Here is a 14671-nt window from a genome sequence, read left to right as displayed (position 1 = left end):
AAAGATTTGAAAGATTCTTAGCTGATAGAAATCTTTGTTGAACAAAGAAATGTCATAGATTCAGAACATATAGCTTTGGTTTCTGACACTTGTGTGTCGACATTTGAAAAAATTGTGAATTTGTTCATGTTCTACTTCTTCTCACAGTAACAGAAATCTAAACCCTTTTCGTTATATTCCTAAAGTGTTCTGCTTCTAAAAAAGGACTGGGACATGTAAAGAAAAGAGAGCCAAAGACCCTTCAGCCCATCAAAGCAGTCAAACAAAAGATCTCAGCTTAATCACTGTCATTACCCGATGCTTCAACCTCTTATTTGTCGTGCTGGAACACAGAAATCCTGTAATATGTCGTGAGTAAAGACATGACAGATGCTCTTTAGGCTTGTAAAGTCTAAAAATACATCTTGGGGGGTAGAGAGGGTTGATTTTGCAAGTCTGCAGGTGGGATCTTTGAACAAGTGATCCTACAGAGTACATCCATCACTAAGAGTAACATTTGTAACATGAGGGCATAGCTTAGCTATGCACTGCTAGTCGCACTGAATGTAAACTATTCATGTCTTGAGGGATTACACACTGCATGCTCTGACTTTGAGGGATGTCGCTGCTGTTCTCAGGGTGCTGCAGGGCGGTCAAAGTTCACCGGGGGACTTCCAGCGGTCTTTCATTTCACCCGATGACAAATGTAAGCAGGGAAGCTTTGAAGGCTGGCTGTTATGTAAAATCAACTTTTTGAGCTTTATATCATGTTTTCATGTTATTTCTTCATCAAAAACATACCTGGTGTGTTGCTTTTGATTTTTTTTAACGCACATTGTGAGTGTCCGCCACCTCATCTTCACCACTCAGCTCCCCCAGACTAGTGGCAGCAGCAATTAGCAAGCACCTGGAGAAACTGCCTGTCTTATCACACAAACTACTTCTTAGTCCAACGCTCCTAAGAATCTTGTAAATGGCATAACAGAGGAACATACTTGTGGTGATGTGCTGAAGATGGAGTTTCAGGACCGTCTTAAAGTCACAGAGGCCAATTTCAATTTCTCTTAGGTAATGTGTGATATATACAATATTTTAACAATGACTGATGATCAGATAGTTACTTGACTGTGGTATAAAATTTGTCTTGAAAATAAATAATACAGCCCCCATTTAAGAATCCAGACGTGTGTCTGGATGTTAGACCTCCATTCTTCTGATCAGAAACAGTAGGGCTGACTCAGATTGATTGTTAATGGTACGATTCTGAGTTGTTTTGAGGTTTATTCTGTATTCTATAATTTCTTTTTTATTAGATCAATCTTGTTTCTGTTTAATTCAGTCCCTCCTTAGTGATTCTAGTTTATTATGTTTTTTTTCTTGTGTCTAGTTATTTTTTGTTGCTCTAGTTTAATTATGTTTCTTAGGTCTAGTGATTCTTCAGTGTTAGATTTATTCCCTCGCCCCTGTCTCTTTCTTTCTCTCTTCTCAATCTGCCTTCTGCTCTCTCCCCTCACACCTGCAGCCTGTAAGCTCATCAGTCCATGTCTTTTGTTCCATTATTCACCCTTATATATGAATATTTAAATGCTTCTCTTGCTCACACTTCTTACTGGTCCTTTCTGTTATACCCTGTTATTCTTCCCCGTGTCCCTTGATGACTTATTCTTTGGATTTTTGTTTTTTGTTCTGCTCTGGCTCCCTGTGCGCCGTCTGTTTTTTATTTTTATTTTTCATTAAAACTTTCTACATGATCCATTCTCCCAGCTCCTGTCTCCATTTTGGTCCAATTGTGACAGTTTTAGCTGCTTTTAAACATTTTCAGGGCTTTTTCAGAAGCTTAACATTAGCTTTATTTGATGTACGTTTAGAATCCATTTCCTACTGGAACCCCAAACTGTGTTTGCTCTTTCTGTAATATTTTATCAACTTTGTGCATTGAAAGAACTAAACAGCAACCAGCATGATGCTACAATGACATGCTTTGACTGTTCTACAGTTTGAAAGTCTCTGTGTTTTTGTCACTGTAACCAGACAGATCAATCCTTGTCTCATGGACACTTTGCTTGTCCATGAGAAGAACTAAAAATTCAAGTCAAGCACAAAGTAAGTTTTGGGATAAGCACTACTTTCATGTGTGCATTAATTTGAGTCTTTACTTATAATTTTGAAGTAGTATGTTGCATAATCATCCACAGTAAACAAATAACAGCACAAATAAATCTTTAATACACCAAATTAATCTCCTTCCTACACATGAGATGCATTTTTGTGCTTTCGTATAAGAGCAGCAGAATCAAAGCCCCATGTCAGCAGTGGTTCAGGTAGCTCATGCCATACATACCTTTTTATGTCTCTTAGTAGGCAGTAAGGCAGAGAGCATTTTTAGATACATTGTTATTACAGTGGCCCTGGATAATTTCAGTGCTGACAGGCCAATCTTGATGCATTACCACTCTGGGCGAAGCTTCAAAGAAAGAACATCACGTCATTTAGCTGAACAGAGGATCAAGGGTAGAGATGCCGCCTTCAACCGTTACTTATGAAATAATATGAAAAAAAATAAAAAAAAATCCCTGAAAGAGGAAGTAGACCATCTTGAGGTCATTTTACAATGATTTAAAAATGATGCAGGGCAAAGTAAGTTCATTTACTGTACTAAAATCTATTTGGGCCTCTATTCAAACCTAATTTGATGCTACATCCAAATCATGTGTAGAGAAATTAAAACTTTGCCTTTTGGGCACCGCAAGGGTCGAGAGCAGGAATGCTTCATTCCTTTCAGTTGATCTCAGTTCACAAGCAGCTCGATTCAGATAATACTCTTCCTGACCTTAAATGGCCGGCAATGCCAGCGGCAGAACTACAAAGACCAAAGCAACTCATGCTTAAGACCAAACCTAAAGCCCCGAAAAGACGGCGAAACAGTCAGTTTGGTTCCAACTGAAAAACTTGAAACTTTTTGTTTGCGTGTTGCAGCAGCAGGTGCAGGACAATGACCTTTTGTTTCATATTTATGAGACAATATTTAAGAAGTGACCTCTTTGGGTGCCCCAGTAAAAGGAAATAATCATGATGGGCTCAGAAGTGTAGCAGAAGTCGCCTCATCTTTTCCTAACATGCTTAGATAAATGTAGTTATATGAAAAGTGCAAAATTGTTGACCCTTCCAAGTTTTCAAAGACCCATACTTTATAAAAACCTTCTAAACAACTCTTGAGCAGCTCTTTAAGAAATCTACCAAAGTTTATCTTTGAGTTTGTCTTTGCAACGAGCTGCCTAAACACAACCGGGCCACTGTGGCTCAGTGGGCCGAACAGCTGACTTGCAACTTGAAAGTTGCGGGTTTAATTCCTGCTGCCTCCTGCCTGGGGTTGGTGATGAACCTCACATTGTCTTATGATTTGTGTATTGGTATATGAGTATTTGTGAGCGTGAGTGGGTAAAAAGAGCTTTGAGTGTTCAGTATGACTAGAAAAGTTCCATGAAAATGCAGTCCATGCAAAGACAAACTTTAAGCATTTTCTGAATGCACCGCTTGAACTGCTAAAAAGATTAAAAGAACATAGTAATAATTTATGAGGGTTTTAAAACTTTTGTCCATTGTTTCACTTTCCAATAAGCATAAATTGTCCTAATTTAGCAAATGTTGTGAAAACTAGATGTTTATACAGACAGTGCTTTGGAAAGCTGGTCTCTTTTTCACATTTTATGACTTTGGTGTATTTTAGTGGGAGTCTCTTTGTTATGCCAACACAAAGCAGTGCATAACTTTGAAGTGAAATGCGAATGATGCATGGTTTATAAAAACTACAAAAAAACAAAAAGAAAAATGTGATGGTTGTGGTGTACGTTTTGCATTCGCACCCCCCCTCCTCCCAGCTCCATTACAAACACCTTCAGACGTTTTGTGTAGTTTATTCTCTGTTTGAATCCTGCTGTTTAAAGCTGGGTTTGGTTATAAAATGATGCTTTAAGATCCCTTCAGTCTATCATCTGAATGTGGAATATGGCACAACTGCAAACCTACAAAAGCACAGATCAGAGAAACAGAGTTACGATGAGCTTATCGTAACTCTAGAGGAGCTGCAGAGATTCACAGCTCTTAATTTGTTATTAAATTCAGCTTTGAATTTAATAACAAAAAAATTCTGTTATTTTTTGACAGGATCTGTCAAAAAATAACTTTTAATCACATCCTCCATGAGTGTGGCAGGTAGAAAAAAACAACAAAAAACTACTGCTGAAAGAAAGCCACAAGCCGTGTTGGGGACAGAGCAAACATATAGAAGAAGTTGCTCTTGTTAGATAAGACCAACATTGATCTTGAAAAGCTGAAATGCAGAGAACATTGTCCTGAACATACGATTTTCATATCAAAACATGGATGGACTTAAATACAAGACAATTATGGAAGAAAATCTGCTAGATGCTGCAAAAGAGTTAAGACCGGAAGGTTAGGCTATTCTAACACAGGTGGATACCTGTGTTAGAATAGCCTAGTCAAAGCCCAAATCTATATCCAACAGAGAATTTGTGATGACGTTCACAGACTGAGAATATCTGGTTAACTTTCAGTATCTACGTATACAAAGCTTGCAGAGATAGACCTCAAAGACTTTGATGTGCAGTTTGACAGGAAGATCTTTCTACAAAGTATTCTGAATGCAAATGAACAGCCCTCTCTTTTATGACTTTCATTTGTAAGAAAAAAAAAATCAAAACCACACATCCTTTTCCTTCCTCTTTGCAATAATGCACTTTGTGTTTGTCCATCATAAAATCCGTTGAAGTTCGTGGATGAAATGTGTCAAAAAGTGGAAAAGTTTCAAAGGGTTTTTGCTCAGCACTGTGTATGTCTTCCATTCGTATGTTTGGATCTCCTCTGAATGCCTTCGCTGCTTCCTTTGAGCTGTTGTGACTGGTCTGGCCTTTCTGAGCTCCAACAAAAACAAACAGTCCTGGGCACAGACAGACAAGTGGTAGAAAAGAGTCCTTTGTGATACCAGCCATCGAGGACATCCATTAAGATGATTGGCAGCTTAAACACATTAGCGGAAAAGAAAAAGCATCCCTTCAAGTTCGGGTAGCACGTCAGGCGCGTAACGGAGCATGTTTCTTTAAGAATGTAAGGTGGGTGAGCCCCTCTTCCTGACGCACGCCTGGCATGCAAACATAAATTTAGCAGCAACGTGTTTGCTGTTGAGGGGAACCAAATATCTGGAAGCGTCCGTGGAGTGTCATGTCGTCTCCGTCCTGTCTTGGCTGACTTTCACCTTTTCCTCCTCCGCTTGGGAACCGGAGCCGGAGCCGGAGCGCACCGCAGCAGAGCGGAGCGGAGAGCAGAGCAGAGCGGACCGCTTTCTGGTTCTGAACAGAGAGCCGGGACATTCAGAGGCGTCACTCACTCAACAGCTTGAAATTACTTTGAGTTTGTTTGCGTCCGAGATGATGAGTTGGAGCGGCCCGTGGACGGCTGGACTGCTTCTCCTGGCTGTGTGCGCGAAGGTAAAACCCGCAGCGTTTCCCCCCCCCCACGTTTATGCCCCAGGCACGGGAGAAAGAGGCGCGTCATTTCAGTTTGACAGGATTTATTGAAATCGTGGAGAAACGAAGCAAGGGGCACCTGCTGCTTTAACATCCCCAAAATAGAATCAGGTGCTTTTTCTCATAGTGGAAAAAAAACAGAAGAAAAACATTATCTAATACTTGTATAAAGATTAAGGATTGGACAGTAGTTAGTGGTGAACTTTTCGCCCTTTTGAGTCAATGTCAGTGTTTCACATTTCCATCCTAAAATACATTTTCCACAACATCCCCAGATGAGGCTTAAAGTCTGAGGCTGCTGGTGTGGATAAATAAGAATAAGGGTAATCTGGAAAGATAAGTCAGATGCGGCTACATTTTCAGCAAATGCACAGAAAACATGGGGAAATAATCAGAAACCAACATATAAAAGTTTAAATTCATTACAACAATAAAACAGATGGATACAAAAAAACCCCAATATCAACAACATTAAATAAAAACTACTCTCCTCAAGCCAATTTTAACAGTGGCTTATAGGCTTTGATCTGCTAAATTATTTAGAAACCTTTGAAGAAATAAAATGAAAGCAGCTCTTTCAAGTGAAGTTCATCCTGAAGCAGATTCCAAGCTGATGATCTGTGAAACAAAAATCTTTTTTTCTTTTCTTCTTTTTTATGTTTTTTAACCAAAGTCAGTGTGGACTCTAGGAATAGTCAAGAAAAAATAATCAGCAATAAAGAACTTACATAAATGAGATCTTTGCGTGTGAATGCTGTTTTAGTCGACTGATTAGGCTGGTCCCGATGCTGATATTTAGAAATCAAGTCTTTGGACAGACATGGATCTAATTTGTTTGCTTGTTTTGAAAGCAGTGCCACCATAATTATTGATAACGATTCTGCCTTACTTTGTACAGCCCTTTTTTGGCAATAGGGCAACACTTGGCCTTCTACAACATTTCACACGATCGGAGCATAAACAGAGCGGGATCTTTGACTGTTGCTCTTATGATCTCCCTAGTGGTGCTCTTGTCTCTCTTTCTCAAACTCAGTCTGACCAAAGCACTTTGTTCCTCATCCAGCTTTGTTTGCCACATTTCCACTTGTTTTTAACCCTACATACAAGTTTGACAAGAAGCTACTGTCCTGCTGACATTTTATGATCTAAAGCGATCAACAAATTCTCTGCTTGAATGACATCTTTGCCATTTGGAAGACTGGCTGAGAGAAATGCGGTTCTGTATCATGACATGCTGGTGTCCTGATGATATACACTAAAGGTGTCAAACTCAATCAGAGTTCTGTGAATAATTTACATATTTAATACTCTCTCAGACGTATTATCTCTTGATATTGATCACGTCATATTGAGACAGTGCATGAATTTTTTCCGATGAGGATTTTAAAAATTTAACTCTGATAAATATACCTTCTAAAATATTATGACGTATTAATTTCAGAGCTCACAATCTCTGAGATAAGGCTGCTCTCGCACTGACGTCTCCACAACAACTATAGTTCTGAATATTTTTCGTCTCACAACAGAACCTAGAAAATGACTCGGTAGCTTTTATCCTCAAGTGGTCAACAGATGACTGTTGCTCCCATCTGCGCGAGGCGTGAGCGTGCAGCATGAGTCAGCACACAGCAGTGCGCTGCCTCGGGATGGGGTGGGATATGGAGGTCAAGGGGTCAACAAGTGAACATCTCTGCTCTTCAGTGGCCTTCTCCTTTCATCTGTCTGCAGTTGCTGCATTACAGAATGGCAAGAAGAATGAGATTGCATCCAAGTGTGGCTCCTGAAAGTTGTATTTGTTGGTATGGGGGCCAAATTGCCTCTGCCTTCATCCCTGGAGCAGACTTTCTTTTGTTGTTGCCATAATAATGTGCCTCAAGCTGTTTTTGAAGCAGCTTCTTTCCTCTTGCTTATGTAAAGGGGCAGGAACCTTTATTTAAAATGTAGATGTAGCAGAAAAATTGAGTCCATGATTTTTTTATTAGCTCTGTCCTCAGTTTAATTCAGATTCAGGGGCCATTTCCAGCCACTGGACTGATTATTTGCCATCCCCTACAACAATTCAAGAGTGAATTAGAACAAAACTACAACATTTAAATCAAAATCTACTTACCAAAATGTTGGACGCAAAACAAAGTGATCATCTTTCTTTTCCAAGCTTTCTGGTTTCCTTTTATTTTCTTGGTCTGCTCATTGACTTGGACTCTAGTACACCGTAGTTCATCCAAATCTTCTTCTAATTGCTGCATTAAAATTTGGTTAAGTACAGCACGTGTTTGCAAATGAAGACTAACCTTGTTCCGGTTTTTGTTGCTGAGAACAGACAAAATAGTTTTTCAGTTTTCTTCAATTGAGCCCAAAATAATAAGCAAACTGGATATCTCTTATTTAACCAGAAAAATGTGTTAAAACATTAGAAGTTTTGGATCCCATTCCTACCAAAAAAACCCTAAAATATTAAAGTAATTCATGCTTAGTTTATTTTTCAAATTAGTAAAAAAAAAATCACAATATTTTTAGTTTTGCTAATTTTAAAAAGATTAACATTAAAAATAATGTTTTTTGGGGCCCAGGAGTACTTTTGAGCTGATGATTTTGACTAAAAGATGGGATGTGCCTCCTGTATGCTTCAATGACCGTCACTGAAGCATCAAATTACAATTTGTAATCACAAATGATTACAATTGTGATCTTCTCTTTGGTTGTATCATATCTTAGTTTATTCCTTTGTATTTAGTTTCTCTTCTGAGTTTATTCTCTGTTAAGCTCCCTTTGTGTTTTATGTGATAATTAGCCTCCTTGGCTCAGTTTCCTCTCACAGCTGTTCCACATTCCTCAGATTAACTCACCTGGATCCAGTGTCATTCTCCTCCCTTCCCTCAGTGTATAAGCACTGATCTTCACCGGATCTTTCAGATACGCTGAAAGATCCTGTTCTCCTTCTGCTCTTTTTGCAGTTTTTTTCAATAATTATTTTTACTTTTATTCTTTGTCTGCATTTTGGTCCTACTCCTAATTGACAAAACATGGCAGAGCCTTTAAGATGCTTCTTCTAAATGCAAGTAATATTTAATAATCTGGAATGGTCCCATCAGGATTCTGACTTGAATCTGATGGAGAATTTGTGGAGGAAGCTAAAGATTAGGGTGATGAGAAGAATATCTTCCAAATGGAAAGGCTTGAAAATCATCTCCAAGGACAATCATAGTACCAGTGGAAACATGGGAAACGCTGGTCAGCAGTTATAAGAGTGGATTAATCACTGTAACCAGATTGAAGATTAAGAAAAAAGGATGTAAATAATTGCAACATGCTATTTCTTCTACGGTAATGTAAGTAAATTAGTTTCTCCCCCCTTAAACAGCCCCATTGTTTTACTATCTTGTGAGAAATGCTTGGAAGAAACTATTTGGTTAAATGTAAAATCTAATTCTAATAATTTGGGGCTTAACAGCACATCCAGCCTGGTTGTAATGTGACAAAATGTGAAGAGTTAAACAGTCGGAATGCTTTCGCAAAATGATGTACGTTAACATTCATTTTTCAGATGAAACATGCTTCAAATTATACGGCTTTGCAGAATAACTGGTGAATTACATCGTGAATGGCTTTCCACATGTGATGGACATAATTCAGCCTTGATTGCAGCATATGGCTGCCACACTCACTTCACCACATGCTTCTTCACTAATAACTCCAGTGGAATTCGAAAGGAAATTAGCCACAAAAGCAACAGATTTTGATGTTTATTCAAGGATACAACTCCTCTCTGCGTCCTAATGCAGCTGAGCGCGGTGAAGTCTGCAGGATTGGGAAGCTTTGAGATCTAATGGCAGGATTAAGTGGGGTCACGACGCTGAAATGGTCCCAAGAGAGAGAGTCCGTCAGCACTAACATCTCTTGTTCTCTGTGGCTCGATCGCCCCATCATAAAGACCGCAAACTATCCAATTAGTTTTTATGAGTGGCTTTGTTGTGAAGGCAAGTGGAGTGGGAAGTGAATTAATTTTGAGAGGGATTGGTCCCTCTTGAGGAGTAAAGGAAAAAGGCTCTATGGAACATCTGGCCTGTGATGGATGAAGCAAGGTTTTGGAGTGTGTTAACAAGCCTGAGTGTTTTCAGTTACACAGCAAAAGCCTTCAAACTCATCTCATTGTTCCCATCTGGGCTTAATCTGTAGAGTGAGACTGAGGATTTGTTGAATGTGGAAGTCTGTGTGCATCTGTGCGCTCGCAATCCTATTTCCCGACCAAGCACAAAATTAGCCACACTTAAGTTGCAAAAGTAACCCGAGAATTATTTTTTTATTTTCATGGACGACTCTCGTGGTATTTGGCGTGGTGGCATTTCTTCCTCTGTGTGCCACGCAGGTGTGCCAGCATGCTGCTCTTTCCATCTGTAAATGCAGCGAGCAGACATGCGTCTCTGTAAAGTAAAGCCAAGTAGCTTCACTCAGCTCTCAGTGGGCCGATGAAGGAAAAGTCCTGCAGAACAGAACAACTGACTCCACTGTCTTCGGAAAGTCTTTCCAAAATTGCATTGTGTAACATTTTTTATTTCTCTTAATCCCTGTTCCAGCTGAAGTCATATGAAACCCAGTGTTTTTTTGTCTTTCAGTTCCAGAAGCCGATTTCCCCTCCGCCCTCCACTTGCATCAAAATCGTCTGCCATTTGGTGAAAGTTTTCTTTAATTTTTCTTTCTTGTGGAAATCAGAAAATTGATGCGATTCACATTTCTTGATGCTCTCTATGATGGTGGAGTCAATTGATTGCTTGCATAAAGTCCAGTAATCTAAAGACAAGATGACAGTACAAGGAATAGGATATTCATAGTAGTACTTCCTCAAATACTATTTAGTTTTGTAATGGCCCCCAAAGAAAACCGTTTCACTTCCTTCTTTATGAAATGTAAACAAAAATGGAGTGGCGTCAGATTTTAGCGGTTGCAGATTTTCTCTTGTCTTTAGTAAAAGACCACAAGTCATTTCTCCCACTATGTCTAGATTTGTGTGTTTGCTTTGACTGTATTTACCCAGAATGCCCTGCGCTATAGTTCGCTTCCTGCTTTGGGTCTGCTTAGCATACACATATGCATTTGAACTGCACCAGAGTTCACTACAACAAAAAAAATCCTGAGTTTGATTTTTTTGATTTGTTTCAGAGTTCGTTGGCACATTCACACTTCCCCAAACAAACTGGACATTTAGGTAAACAAACCAAATATAGCAGACTAAACAGGGCTGGCATGAATGCACTCTAATTTTGCAATATGCTTTGGATCTATCGTCACAAACTGTAATATTTCTTTGTTGAAGAAATGACTTCTTCCTCTCTGAGTTTCCTTTCAGCCCATGTCAAAAGACTTCTTTCACTGTGGATAGAGACACTCTTAACAGCTTCAGCAGCATCTTCACATGATTTTTTTGCTTTTGTTCTGGGGTTGATTCACACATCTTGCATTGTCTCCGGGACTAATGTGTCTGCTTAGCAAATGAAGACAATCATTCTTTTACAAGCTGACGTAAAATAAGGAAAGGTTTTCTTCGATTTTTTTGTTTTGTTTTTTAAGTGCAGCAAAAAAGATTGTATATCTGGTTTTGCAGCAATTGTAAATATCTAGCTTCAATTGTACTGGACCTGTCAATAGGAAGGTTGTTGCTTCACCAGGGTTGATGTCTTCTGTTCTGGATCCAGTATTAGTCGACCAGAACAACCTATATCCACATCAAGTACATTTTTCTAACAGACATATTGCATTATAAAATGCTTTCATATGTTCTTCTAAATAGAAATAGTGATTGCACTGATATAGTTGAGCAAGAAATTGAAAAGACATTTGGAAAATATGGACGTGTTGCTTTAGCCCTGAGAGCTGGTGAACAAAGTGTTCCTTATGAGATTTTATGCAATGTGGAAACAACTTTTGGATATTGCTGCCTCTGTTTTGAAGTCCTGCAGAAGTAATATTGTTGTTTATCTTTCCATCACTTGGTGCTGAACACTAATAACACGCTGCAACTGAGTGCCCACAGTGGCTTGTGCCAGTAAATGGCATAACCTACTGGAATCAGGTTACAGTTCTCTGCCAGACAGTAAACAGGACGCCCTGGTACCCAAACTTCAGTGTGAAAATGCAACTAGAGTTTTTGTGGTCTAAATAGATCAGCAAGAAAATCTGCTTTACTTTACTAGGCCACACGTTTGAATTCATTTAACTGTCATTTATAAATAGTTGCCAGCAGATGGCAACGTCACAGCAAAGGCGTCTTTTGTCTCCAGCTCTGCTGCTCGCATGTCCATCACAGGGTTGGGTTCATTGTCGTTTTGCAGGTGGTTGCCCCTTGTCCATGCTCAACTCCCTCTGAAGCCCATCGCCAAAGTATTTGCTCCTTCATCGTGAGGCTTATTTGTTGTTGCCAGGCTTGAAAGCTGAGCCTCTGGCGTCCTCTTCCTCTGATGAAACATCCTGGACTCCATCTGCATCGAGCCGCTGTCCCTTCCATCATTGTGACTGAGAGCGGTTGTTTTTATCCCGTTGTGTATTCTGGGGCTTCAGTTTAAACTTCATCTGCAGGGGCCTAATGAAACCCTGCGTGTTTCATGTGGACTGCACATTTCTCATGCTAATCTGGAAAGAGCCCTGCAGCTGAGCAGCTCTGCCTCGACGTGATCACATTCATCTGTTTGCTCCGTTCTGTCCCGGCCTTGACCTCAGACACGATCCTGTGGTGGTATTAGGAGCGGGTTGGGCTGGAAACGCTAACAAGAGGGGAGATGCAACGTTGGATTCTCCTGAGGCTCCTAATTAGAGGGGAGTTGCAGGTGGGAGGTTTTTGGCATTTAATGTGGAGAGATGAAGGTCAAACTGACACTACAAAGGTAAAGCCAGAAAAACATGATGATAGAGGCAATATAATGTCTATGTTGAAGTCAGTCCGACCAAATAGAATTGTGCAAAGGTCTAAAATTCACTTTACCTTTGGTGTTTCCATAATTTCCTTTTAAAAGTTTCTTTCCGGTGTGCCTTTTCCAGTATGATCCAGCCAGTTTTAAATGGGATTCTTTAGGCTCTTTGTTACCGATTGTCTGTTACAAGGATGCAGTTTGTTCTAGTTTCTTAAAATAGCACAGATAAACCATCTTGAGATGCATAAAATAGTGTATTAGCACCAAGGTGACTCCCAATGAGCTGCTAGTTGAAAACTTTGGTTAAAGTAATTGATCATCTGTCCAAACAGAGGATACATATACATACAATATATTTAATGTCATTTATTTTCATAATCTTCCAAATATTTAAAAACAAAAATGGATAAAAATGACAAGTTATAGTTTAGTTTAGGTTGGTTTAAGGTGTTTCTGACTTTGGAAACTAAGCATGAGGAAATTAATACTTTGTTTTTGTAGTTTGATGTTTACCTTGCATATATCCACTGAAATGGGTATTTTAGCGGCTATGTTTTCTCAAACTGAGAAATTAATGTTTTTGTGCTGTATTTACATAGCTTTTAAATATGGTTCACCTGCTTCATTTATCCAACTTATTCAGTTTAAGGTCAGTATGTTATGTTTGAGATCAATAACGGTGCAGAAAATGAGCAAAAAGGTTACCAAAGACCAGAGAGGAGCTTGAAAATCCTAAAAAAAACTATTGTTTAACACATCTTTAAACAATGTACAATGAAGTCAGGTTCTTTGGAAGTGAAATTAACTGCACTAACGGATACAATAAAGCAAGAAAGTTGCTTGTTTTTGTAAATGAGGTCGTTCAATTTAAGCCATTTCGATTTATTTTTGTAGCAGCAATCACAACAAACATCCATTTAGATAGGAAGTAGTTTGATTCAAATTAAATTCAAAACAATCTGACCCCATGGTTAGATTTAGATCCAATATATTCTAGGGCTGAAACAAATAATCAAATTAATCAGTTATTGGAGAAAATTGCCAACTGAATTTGTAAATGATTAATAGCTAACTAGAGTAGACAGACTCAACTAAAGCATTTGAGTTGAATGACCTTTATCTGTAAATATGACATAAACAAATATGTAAATAAAGGCTAATAGTGAAGAAATTATTTCACGTAATGACGTGAAATGGAAAGAAACAAGAAGAATCACAGTTAGAAAGATGGTCAGTGTGGCATCCATTAGCTCTAGTCAGTAAGAGTTCAAAAACGCAATAAAAATCTGTCATAGATGTAGACGTGTAAATTAGGAGTTGAGTTCCACTTTAGCAAGTACAAACAAGTGTGTTATTAATGGAGTGATAATAATTTGTGTTTAAGTTACAGCAATAAAAGGAATGAATGCTAAAGACAAACAAATGTCTGGATGCCTAAAAAAATGAACACTATTAATGGAGTGAAAGGGGAAGTTCGCAGTCTAAGCAGGGACCATTGGCATAAAATAGAGAAGTGGAACTGAAATATTCAAGCGCTTCTTCCTGGACAAAGCAGAAATGCAGTAATTCCAGATCCACTCACTGGTCGACAGGCATGACAAACAAATAAAAAGACAGTTATCTCATTCCCTGATCTCATCCCTTTGGGAGAAGGAGATTGCACATCAGTGTGAGAACAGTTAGCTGTAAAAGAAATAAATAACGGATGGACTCCTGAATCCAGTGGAAACATGGCGGAGGGAGGGCCGTGCAGCAGCACGGCGCTCTGAGAGGCTGTCCGCGAGCAAATCGGCTCGGCTCAGTGTTTGCAGAGCTAATGATGCTTCCTGGGGTTCCCACATCTGTTTCCCTCCACGGCCACATGTGCTTTGAGTAAACGCTGGGCGGCTACGGCCAAACTACAGGGCCCTGGTTACAAATGAGGTGCTGTTAGGATTACAGCGCATACGTCCACAGAAGCAGAGCGATGAGCATGTAACCATGCAAAGTAGGCGTGCCTCTCTCTTCTTTGGAAATGTTCATGCGTTCGAGTTCCATATTATTCGTTAATGTGCTCAAATATTTGATTCAGGACAAATGTATACTAGAAAGTTGTTATTACAGAAAAGCTATGCATTTGTTTGTAGTATTGAAATCAACATGCGTCATTGTCAGGCTTTTCACATTTACAGATTTTTAATTTATGGGAAATTTGAATAGAAGGGGATTATATGAAATACCACTTTTATGTGTAAGAAAAATCTTAGG

At 39.1% G+C, this 14671-nt stretch overlaps 1 protein-coding gene across 3 annotated transcripts in view; it reads left to right on the top strand.

Annotated features, from left to right (window-relative positions):
• The first annotated feature begins 2203 nt into the window (after nucleotides 1-2203).
• adamtsl1 (ADAMTS like 1) overlaps nucleotides 2204-14671 on the top strand; it is a 104742-nt gene continuing 92274 nt past the window's right edge. For 2 of the 3 annotated variants that reach the window (XM_023346504.1, XM_014468954.2), the window contains exon 1: nucleotides 2204-5483. In XM_023346504.1, coding sequence (XP_023202272.1) covers nucleotides 5424-5483 — 60 coding nt within the window. In that variant the 5' untranslated portion in view covers nucleotides 2204-5423. The remainder of the gene's footprint in view (nucleotides 5484-14671) is intronic. The other variant, XM_023346503.1, reaches the window with a different exon arrangement.

Source organism: Xiphophorus maculatus, chromosome 14, assembly GCF_002775205.1.
Source record: "Xiphophorus maculatus strain JP 163 A chromosome 14, X_maculatus-5.0-male, whole genome shotgun sequence".
In the NCBI taxonomy this organism is placed as follows: Eukaryota; Metazoa; Chordata; class Actinopteri; order Cyprinodontiformes; family Poeciliidae; genus Xiphophorus; species Xiphophorus maculatus.
Note: the sequence above shows the minus strand (reverse complement) of the source record. Positions and strands in the feature narration are given on the sequence as shown.